The following is a 10887-nucleotide window of genomic DNA, read 5'->3' as shown; positions in this document are numbered from 1 at the left end:
AAGAAATGAACATGTCATCATAGTTTATTGGACCAATCCCTACAAATCTTTACCTTGGTTTAGTAACTATGATAATAAAAGATCAATAGTGATTGTTGTTTTTATCACACAGTGGACATAGGATCACTTAAGCTGAATCAAGTCCAAATACTTGATATAACTTGTTGTTTGGTAAAACTTTAATGATCATGTCAGTTGGGTTATCTTCAGTAGCAGCTTTATGAATAGTCACAATTTCTTATGAGGTGACTTATCCAAAAAAAAATTAGTTTGGTGTCCACATGTTTAGTTCTCTCATGATAGGCTAGATTTTCAGTCAAGTATATTGAACTCTAGTTATCATAATGTATTGTGATAATCTGATCTTGAAGCTTGAGTTTTCGAGTTTTTCTTTTCACTCAAAGAGCTTCATTTACAACCTTTTTTAGTGTAATATACTCTTCCTCTGTAGTGAAAAAAGCAAATACCTTTTGCAGGATATTTTTATAACTGATAGACGTATCAAATGTAGTAAAGATATATCTTATGAGTGACTTCCCGATGTCAAGGCAACCAACATAATTAGGGTCCACAAATCCCTTTATGGAAGATGAGATGTCACATTTCTTATCATCTCCACCATAAACAAGATCCTTCCCAAATGAATATTTGATTTATCTCATATTCCACTTCAAGACTTGTCAATTTACCTTATCTGAATTTGACATGAACCTGCTTACCAAACTTATTGAGTATGTTATACCAGGTAAAGTATATACCATGACATATATCATAAAGCATATTGCATTTGCATAAGGAATTTCATCTATAAATTATGTGTCTTCTTCTGAACTAGGTACTTGATCGTTACTCAAAGTAAACAGTTGGGATATAGGTAGGGTTGGTGGCTTAGCTTCACACATTTTAAAATGTACAATACTTTATTTAAATGTGTCTCTTGAGATAGGAACACATACTTCTTGTTTCTGCCCCTTTTTATCTCAATTCCCAAAATCTTATTGGCAACGCTAAATCTTTCATTTCAAACTCCCTTTTAAGTTCAAATTTTACCTTTGTTAATTCACTCTCATCATTTCTTATTAGTAAGATATCATCAACATATAATAGTATGAAAACATAAGTATTAGGTGTGATGAATTCAAAGTAAACACAATTGTCATTCTTACTTTTTTTGACCTTAATTCTTAACATGGAATCATCAAATGTTTTATTCAACTGTCTGGGAGATTGCTTCAGTCCACACAAGGATTTGTTTAGCTTATAGACAAGATTTTCCTTGCCTTTTGCTTTATATCATTCAGTTGTATCATGTATATAACCTCTTAAGGCTCTCCAAAAAAAAAATGTCTTCACATCCATTTGTTCTAACTCAAAATATAACTTTGCAACCACAACTAGGAGTATCTAGATTGACCTATGATTTTTTACTAGTGAGAAGACATCATTATACTCAATGTATTCTCTATGTGTGAAGCTTCTAGCAACTAGCATTGCCTTAAACTTTCCTTCTTGAACTACTAGAATCCTCTCTTTCAACTTGAAGACCCATTTGCATCTTACTAACTTAGAACCAACATGTTTCTTGACTAACTCCCGTGTATGGTTGTCATGGAGTAATTTCATTTCCTCGTCCAAAACTTCATTAGAAGCTACGAGGGAGAAAGTCATTAAATCAGCAAAACCAATTTTGTTTGGTGGTTTGATATGTATCTTAGTCCTATCTTAAGCAAGCAGGTAATCATTTGCCTCAAATTCAACATTAGGTTGAGTTTCCTCTAGAAACTCTTTCTCAGGTGGCCCGTTGTCATCTTGTTTACTCTAAGCTATATCAGTAGAGTCCACCTCAAACATTGATTTTTTGGAGTTGGATCGAGTTGTCCTTTGTTAATATATGATGTTGTTTTATAAGCTATTTCAAACTCATTCAACACCACATCTCTACTTAAAATCTATTTCCTATGTTTATCTTCCAAATACCATAACTTATAGTATTTGACGCCTTTTGGATATCCTATAAACATGCACTTTAAGGCGTTGGGTTCCAACTTGTCTTGTCTTATGTGTGCATAGACAACATTGTCACACCCCAATTTTGTCCCTATCCCTATTCATGTCATCAGGCTACGGGCACTTGAATTTCATCTGATGCTAGGATGAAAGGTCCCTAGGTCATGGCTACAGATTCATTCCTCATAATCAAATATCATCTCATCACATCTTCGTGCAATATCGGTCAAAGTCAATATCAAAGGACTAAAAGTCAACAATTGATTTTGAAGACCATTTTGCTAATTTTATTTCATTTCATCCATCATCATGTTTCTCATTAATAAGAGATTATTTAAATTCAACCTATTGTTTCTTTCACCATCTATAATTAATAAAGCAAATATTAATCTCATTGTCATTAGGCTATACATTCATGCCATCATCCATATCATCATTTCATATATCTTTGAGTTTTAACTTTACAACATGCCATCACCATTTAAGAAAAACTAAATTTGAATTTCATGACATACATACATGAATCACATGACAAATTTGCACATGGATGTTTACATAAGGTCATCACATGGTTTGTTCACATACTCGTCATACTACATTCCACATTTTGTCCCCAATTCATTTGGAAAATTCAAATAAAATAAAAATTGAACTTCAACAAGATTAACAAGAACTGAATTTTAATACATTTGAATTTACATTACAATTTGAGAATTACAACTTGCGCATGGACCACTAACAAACCATGCACGGTTTGCATCCCTATCCCACAAAATCCCTCAAATTCCTTCTCAAATTTCCACCTTGCACGTGATCATAACAGACTCACAATTCCCTCATTTTCCTCACACGATTCATCACACAAACTCAAAAAAAAACATTAAAAACAACCGTATCACTCTCCTCTCCCTCTATCTCAAGTCCGTTTTACCCAATTTCTAACGTAGAGACCAAATAGAGCAGATAAATGTAAGAACCCTAAAACGAAAATCAACAATTAAACGCTGCTCAAGAGGAATCTGAGCCCAAGATGTTGGGGCTTTGATTCCTCGTGCCTCGGGCTACATGGTGGTAACGCACAATGGAAGAAAAAAGCTTACCTAGGAGGCGGCGCGGTGCTCCGTTGCGAGTCGAATTTGAAGGTAAAGATGAACTCAGGTATGCCTTCTGCTCCTTCTTCGATCCTCTCTTCTTCCTCTGCTATCTTCTTATCTTCTTTAGTCTGTAGGAGGTGTTGCTTGCTGCATTGTTGTTGTTCTTGTTCAATGCATGGAGAAATTTGTTATGATGCTTAACAAAGTTAGAACATTTTGTTAAAGTCAGTCGGGTTAGTTAGATTCAATTAACTTATGTTAAAAAAACGGTTAGGAATCAAGTATTTAGTTGAATTTTATTAACTGTTAGTTTGTTAGTTGGATTCTGTTAGGTTAGTATGCTTGTTGTCAACTCTGTTAGGATAGTTACTTAACTAATCTAGAGGTTAGTAGGAACTTATTTGGTTAGTTAATTCTTGTTTAAAGTCTGAAATTGAATTAATGCCAGGAGAACTGGATTGGAAATTAGCTTGAACTGAACTTGTCAACTCCTTGTTCTATATCATTAGCATTATGAGCTCATGTTTGAATGTCCTTTTGGAATGATGTTAATAGTGATGAACTGAAATGACTTTTGGGCTAGTTAAATGTGATATTGGTTTGGAAAACAATTGTTATAAATTGCCATGAATTAGTTGATATTGGAGTGTGTTCAAACTTAGTCATGGTTAGTGATTGTTAGAGGTTGTGAACTGACTAAAATTGTATATTAATGTATGAAATGTGTGGTATAGTTATTTGCTTGGAAACTAATTGTGTTAAGGCATCTGAATTGAACTGCCCTTGTTAGTTGATGAGAAAAGTGATTGGTGCTTGAAATGTTAGTTATGTTTGATGTTAGAGATGCATGCTATCTATGGTAATGTTTGGCATTTTTAAATCATGCAGGCCATGCTTGAGAGGATCATCACTTTGACAATGGCATTGCAACTAAGTTGATTCTGGATTGTTGTTAGTAGGTATATTAGAAACAAAACTCAGCTGGTGGTTGTTATGTGTTAAACCTTAATGGGAACTGTTAGTTCTGTTAGCTGCTCAATTGTTAGTGAGATTAATTTTTGTTGAAGTTACTTAAGGCATAGCCGTCATGTTAGAATGTTGATGCATTAGTTAAATCCAGTTGTGGCTTCCATTGCTAAATGGATAGCTTTGGTTAGAAACTTGCTACTACTGTTAGTTAATCAAGTCAAGTTAATGTTTGAACAAAAAACTAGCTCTGATGAAAAGTATGATTAAAATGTTGTCAATGCACCTAATTTTGTTGTTCAAATTGGCTACGAATGTCTATGCTAAGAACTTGAGGGATTGACTTATGAATTGTGATGAATTGCTTGATTTGTGTTATGCTAACTGAATGAGGTCTGTTATGAGAATGTTTGTTAGTGTTATGAAATTAGTCAATTAGATATTATCTCTGTTATGAGATGTTGCATTATGCCATGCTTGGTTTGATTTAGGATGAAGTTAATTGTTAGTGGCTTAAGGCTGTTAACTTGCTTTTTGACAGTGCCTGTGTATTAATCTGTCATGCTTGAAGTTGAATGAAGGCTGATGTTGTTTAATTGTTGCAGGGATGTTACAAGCTTAGAATGACATGGTGAGGGAAGTTGGCATGAAGATGATGAATGCTTGGAGGCAAAGTGGGAATCATGAAGTTTGGTCATGGATATTGATGGAATGGAGTTTGGACATGAAACTTGATAATGCAACCTGGCGATTAGGATGCTTATAGGTTTAGAGTTAAGGGTTTGATTTTGGCCAACTGGTTGACCAAAAAGTCAACAGTTGACCAAAAAGTCAACAACTGACCAAAGTCATATGTAGGTCAAAAGTAAACTGACCAAAGTCATATGTAGCTCAAAAGTTTGGTTTTTTTTTTTATGTATTTTCAAGATTTGGATGTTGTAACATGGTTTGGTATTTATGTAATGAGAATTACTCTTTTGAAATGAATTGTAACTTATGTCCAAGCAAACCTTTTTCCTTCCACAAATTGAATTCAAATGAATGTCTGAATCTTGCATTTGAATTAATCTTCATGAATTTTGAGCTTTAAACTGCAATGCCTTGAATCTAAATAAGAAAACCGGACAAACAAAGTCATGTGGGACATTGATAAAGACCAGTCAATAGAAAGTCAACCTTAGAGTTGACCTTAATTGCCCAAAACATGATCTGATAATTGCTTTCAAATATCAATATCTTGATGCAAACCCTGGTGACCAAAGATCATATTCTGAGAATTAGGGTTCCAACAATCCATCCCAAGATCAAGATGCAAACCGCATGATCCACAAGCATCAAAAATCAATAATTAGAGTTTCATGAATCTTAGTTCACAATGTAAGCTTCTCCACTTGAATACACCACTCATGACACCTAGGGTTGGTTCTTGGGAAAACCCTAATCTCCTGTCAGCTACAAGTAACATGAGTTTGAATCCATAATACTTGTTGACGCAATGAATGATATAAATGTATTTTTCATGAATGTATGCATGGTTGTATCTAGATGAATGATTAATAAGAGAACTATGTATGCAGAGGAATGCAACAATAAGTCGGATAAAAAGCAAAAATATGGGGCAAATTTTGGAGTATGGCAGTTGCCCCTATTTATTCTTCTTGAACTTGAATGCACGAATTGCGACAGCTTTTTGAATATTCAAGATAGAAGAGGATTAAATACAAGAATATTAAAAAATTTGTCCGTTGAGAATTGTGATATATTGAAATGAAGGTAAGTGTATTGATGGGATTACTTTATTGGGGATATGGTCTGACAAACAACTTGTAGGTTGAATTGTTAGGGATTGACTGTAAAATTCTGTTGGGGAAATAGATTGACACGAACAAGCGTTGGAAAAATGATTAACACAAACGAGTGTCGGAAATCAATACAAACAAGTATTGAAAATGTGAGATTAGCATGAGTGAATATTGAGAATCAGTACGAACGAGTACTTAAAAAGTAATGTCAACACAGATGAGTGTTGAAAATCAATATAAACGAGTCTTGGAAATCAATACAGACAAATACTGAAAAGAGGAATGTCAACTTAGATGAGTGTTAGAATCAATATAGACCAGCATTAAAAAAGGCATGAATAACACGAACGAGTGTTGAAGATCACTGCATACACGAGTGTTAGAACGATTATTGAAAAAGTTAAAAAAAAAAAAACACATGCTAGTGTTACAAAAATATGGTCAATAACACTTTGGTCAATGACAGATTTCCTGTCTCTTCAATTGGTGTTGATTCCTTAAACACTTTGATCAATAACAGATTTCAAAGTCAGGACAGCTTTGGAAAGTGGGCGAACCAAATCATGTCTAATTCCCTTTCTTCAGTTGATGGTTCGGCTCTCGTATCCTCAGTTTCATCCGGTCACAGATCCTATTCATCTTTGGTAGTTGAAAATCCGCAACTTTCCCTTCCAGAACAACTATTTAATCTCACCGATGTGTCCCCTGCATGGGTGTCTTCCACAGAGACATCAAAGGTTTTCCTTTCCTTTGTCTGTGTATCTACGTACTAGCAATTATATCTATAACAGTTGTGACTAATATACAAATTGATTTCTAGCTTCTAGTTGATTCCTCTGTCCTTTCGTTCAATCTTAGCTGTAGAACTCCAAAGCTGTAAACTATGTAATATAAGCTCCAGGAAGAATATGCACATTTTAATGCTTACAATTTTGAACGGACACCTACTGTTGATACCAATAATAATTTTAGAAAATTAAATTATTGAATGTAAATAAGAGAAGTTATTTAGAAAAATCTCAGGATTTATCGATTCGGATGGTGAAAGTTGATCCATGTAGCCTACCTTATTTAGTGGGATAAGGCTTGGTTGTTGTTGTTATTGTTGTTGTGAATTATTGAATGTAACCACATTTTCCGTACACCAATTCATGTTGGATATCGGATATGCTTTCAGTATGAACTATTGATGTTACATATAAATCATTATCAAAGTCGGTAAATACATATGCTTACTAACTAATATTTTACAGTTGTTTCTAAGCTTTCTAGGTTCCTTCACTTCTTGCAGATCCTAGTGACTGGACTCTTTCAAATAGACTATCTACACCTCTCAAAGTCCAATCTAACATGTGTCTGTGGTGATTATGTCGTTCATGCACGTATTGTTCAGGATGGGGTATATCAATGTTGGGTACCACCGCATTCTCCGGGATTCGTGAATCTCTACATGAGCTTAGATGGTCAAAATCCTATCAGCCAAGTTGTTAATTTTGAGTATCGCACTCCTGTTTTGCACAATCCAGTTGCTTCTGTGGAAGAAAATAACAACTGGGACGAGTTTCAACATCAGATGAGGCTTGCTTATTTGCTCTTTGCTAAACAGCAAAGCCTTGATGTCTTCTCTAGTAAAGTATCATCTAGTAGATTAAAGGAGGCAAGGGAATTCTCCTTAAAGATGTCATTTATTTCCGATACTTGGCAATACTTAATGGAGTCAACTTTAGATAACAAAATTCCATTTTCGCAAGCAAAAGATGCCATGTTTGGAATTGCATTGAAAAACAGATTAAAGGAATGGCTTTCGGAAAAAATTGTTTTAGGATGTAAGACTACTGAATATGACGCACAAGGCCAAAGTGTCATCCATTTGTGTGCAATTTTGGGATATACATGGGCGGTTACTTTATTTTCATGGTCAGGCTTGTCGCTAGATTTCCGGGACAAATTTGGATGGACTGCTCTTCATTGGGCCGCATATCATGGAAGGTATAATGCACAAACACCCCAGTTGTTTAAACCTGTTAAATATCTGTTATAAAAACCATTCCTATGTGTTTACCTAATTGTGTATGTATTTAGGTAAAGTATGCTGCTGTAACTTTGAATGAAATATTTTGTTCTATCTTACTGTATTTGATATAAAAGTTGTGTCTTCAGGGAGAAAATGGTTGCAGCTTTATTGTCAGTTGGGGCGAAACCATATTTGGTCACAGATCCAACTCACCAAAACCCTGGTGGATATACTGCCGCTGATCTTGCTCACACGAGGGGTTATCATGGCTTAGCAGCTTATCTTTCGGAAAAGTTTCTAGTTGAGCAGTTCAATGACATGAGCTTAGCTGGAAATACCAGTGGCTCACTGGAAACTAGCACGTATCATCCAGTAAATTCCAAGAACCTTACTGAGGAGGAGCTCTACCTGAAAGATGCATTGGCAGCTTACCGGACAGCCGCAGAGGCAGCTGCGCGCATACAACAAGCATATAGGAAACATTCCTTAAAGTTACAAATGAAGGCGGTTGAGTTTTCCAGCCCAGAAGCTGAAGAGCGCAAAATAGTTGCAGCAATGAAGATTCAGCGTGCCTTCCGTAATTTTGAGACAAAGAAAGTCATGGCTTCTGCTGCTCGCATACAATATAGATCCCGTACACGGAAGATTTGTAAAGATTTCCTTAACATGCGCAGTCAAGATATCAAGATTCAAGTAAGAGCTAGAGCTACACTTTCTGCCCTCACCATTAACAATTTTTCTTAGTAAGACATGTTATTTATTTGTCATTCTTAAACTGATCAAGTGACTCGAGATTGATTTCTTTTGGCATAAGCATTGACGCGACTTTATTCACCAAGTATGGGCATAGTTTAGCTCATCATAGATTCTTTCGTCAGTCGGTTCATACAGATGAGATTTAACAAATTAATTGATACAATGCAGGCTGCTTTCCGGTGCTTTCAACAACGGAAACATTATCATAAAATTCTTTGGTCAGTTGGTGTGGTTGAGAAAGCAGTGCTACGTTGGCGTTTAAAGAGAAAAGGCTTCCGTGGGCTCCAGCTTAATACTGCAGAAACAGAAGGAGATCAGAATCAGCAAAGTGATGCAGAAGAGGAATTCTTTAAAACTGGTAGGAAACAAGCTGAAGATCGCGTTGAGAGAAGTGTAATACTAGTGCAGGCTATGTTCCGTTCTAAGAAAGTGCAAGAAGATTACAGGAGGATGAAGTTGGAACTTAATCAGGCAAAGGTAACATCTAATTTTTTTGTTTGATCCGTTATAGGAATAGGAAGATTTGCTTTTGCGACAGGTGTGTTTTTACGTGTAGAATATTCCTTTGTGCAGATGGAACGGGAATATGAAAAGGTGATTAGTACTGAAGTTGACATGGGATTGAAGAGATAGTTTAGTGAAGACATAGTTTAGTTAAAGTTCTTAGAAATGTGAAGGGAGGTTGAAGCTGTTTTTGTATATCAAATGGAGTTTGTAAATTCCCTTCTTTAACATCCTAGAATGGATTATGTATGATGTTTTCATGAGTGATTGACCTCTCTATGTCGTCCCAAAGTCGAATAAACAGAATAGATAACACCAAAAAGCTTGGTATGGCGATGTTAATGGGCTTCTCCATTCCCTCGCACACAGTTGCACCTCAAAAAAATCAGAGCTGAAGCAACCAAAAATCAGTGACTGAGAAATTTTTTCATATTTGTATTTGATATAAACCTATTTCTCGCCAACATATCTTAAATATTAACCCGTGTGTAAGAACATTTTTACTTTTAGTATAGTACACACTACACATTATCAGTTATGGGTATGTAAGTTGTGAGGGATCCAAACGAATATTATTTAAGAAATACACTTGAGGATTAAAAATAAGTAGTAATATATTAAATATTTGAGGATGTGTTTATAGTATTTTTTGTTTATTTTTATTTTTTCCAAACATATTTAACCATTTTTGTTCTTTGTATGGATGTAAGAGGTTCTTTGTCCGAACTACGCAAGCTCTATCTAACCAATCATCGCATTTAATCTAACCAATCATCGTATTCAATATTAAAATTTAAAATAAAATTCTCTATTTTGTGTTGATTTGGTAGTTTGTAAATATAGTGTTTAGAAACATATGTTTCTATTAATATCGAAGATGAAACTCTTCATTTTGCGTTGACTTGTAGTCTAAAAAAATAGTTAATAGAATTGTTAAATGTGTTTCTATATATTGAGTGATAATATGGGTATTTAAAAGTACGGTCAATATTAAGATTTAAGATGAAATTTTTTATTTTTAAAGCATACTCTATTTTTAAAATATAGTCTAGAGGAGTAATGTATACGATTATTTAATCTATCTTTATAGAATGGGTGATGATTTGGGTAATTAAAAATGCACAATGATGTTTTTTTGTGTGTTATTCTTTAATTTCCAACACATACAATTGATTTTACTCCATAAATATTTTATTTACAATTTTTACAGGGTAAAATATTATATAATGTGTAATAAATCCTTGATCAATTTTTAAAGAGTAAAATATTATATAATGTGTAATGATGAATCTTTGATGAGAACACATTTCATCAAATACTTTAAGATAATGACAAATAAAATTTTAACAATAAAGACTTAAAGAACATAATATAAAAGAAGAGAAATTTGAATGCAATAGTCACTTTCTTTTTTTATTGATGATGAATATTAATACTACATTACAATCTTGAAACACTATATATAGTGTTGTTTACAAAATTACAAAACTAATACAACGTAAGATCGACATTAAAGAATATGCACAAAGTAAATGATATTTATTAATCTTACTAAGCATAATAGTAACAAGTTAAGTGGTTAAAAAAACAAATCAACATGTCATCATAGTTTCTTGGACTAATTTCTACAAAGCTTTCTATGTAGTGGATATTTGCAGAATTGCTTTACAACTGATAGACGTGTCAAATGTAGCAAAGATATACCTTATGAGTGACTTCTTGATGTCAAGGCAATCAGCACAAT

The 10887-nt window shown here is 34.1% G+C and overlaps 1 protein-coding gene and 1 long non-coding RNA gene across 2 annotated transcripts; both read left to right on the top strand.

Moving 5' to 3' along the window:
• The first annotated feature begins 2708 nt into the window (after positions 1–2708).
• Positions 2709–5092, top strand: LOC127073223 (uncharacterized). Its single transcript, XR_007785697.1, has 3 exons — positions 2709–3165; positions 3990–4060; positions 4673–5092. It is a non-coding gene; the product is annotated as an uncharacterized LOC127073223 (long non-coding RNA).
• A 1191-nt stretch (positions 5093–6283) lies between these two features.
• Positions 6284–9479, top strand: LOC127073220 (calmodulin-binding transcription activator 5). The gene is made up of 5 exons (XM_051014351.1): positions 6284–6606; positions 7161–7858; positions 8030–8576; positions 8808–9116; positions 9213–9479. Exons 1-5 carry the CDS (start codon positions 6307–6309, stop codon positions 9270–9272), a joined length of 1914 nt encoding a protein of 637 aa, XP_050870308.1. The 5' UTR covers positions 6284–6306; the 3' UTR covers positions 9273–9479.
• Positions 9480–10887: the final 1408 nt, after the last annotated feature.

Source organism: Lathyrus oleraceus, chromosome 4 (genome assembly GCF_024323335.1).
Source record: "Lathyrus oleraceus cultivar Zhongwan6 chromosome 4, CAAS_Psat_ZW6_1.0, whole genome shotgun sequence".
In the NCBI taxonomy this organism is placed as follows: domain Eukaryota; kingdom Viridiplantae; phylum Streptophyta; class Magnoliopsida; order Fabales; family Fabaceae; genus Lathyrus; species Lathyrus oleraceus.
The sequence above is the reverse complement of the archived record's forward strand: the minus strand, read 5'-3'. Positions and strand labels throughout refer to the sequence as shown.

Bases quoted from the DNA above. Each gene is read 5' to 3' on its own strand.
- LOC127073220 (XM_051014351.1), top strand. From the start codon at position 6,307: ATGGTCAATAACACTTTGGTCAATGACAGATTTCCTGTCTCTTCAATT. The intron at 7,859-8,029 runs GTATAATGCACA...TTGTGTCTTCAG, and splicing joins TGGGCCGCATATCATGGAAG to GGAGAAAATGGTTGCAGCTT. The intron at 9,117-9,212 runs GTAACATCTAAT...TCCTTTGTGCAG, and splicing joins TGGAACTTAATCAGGCAAAG to ATGGAACGGGAATATGAAAA.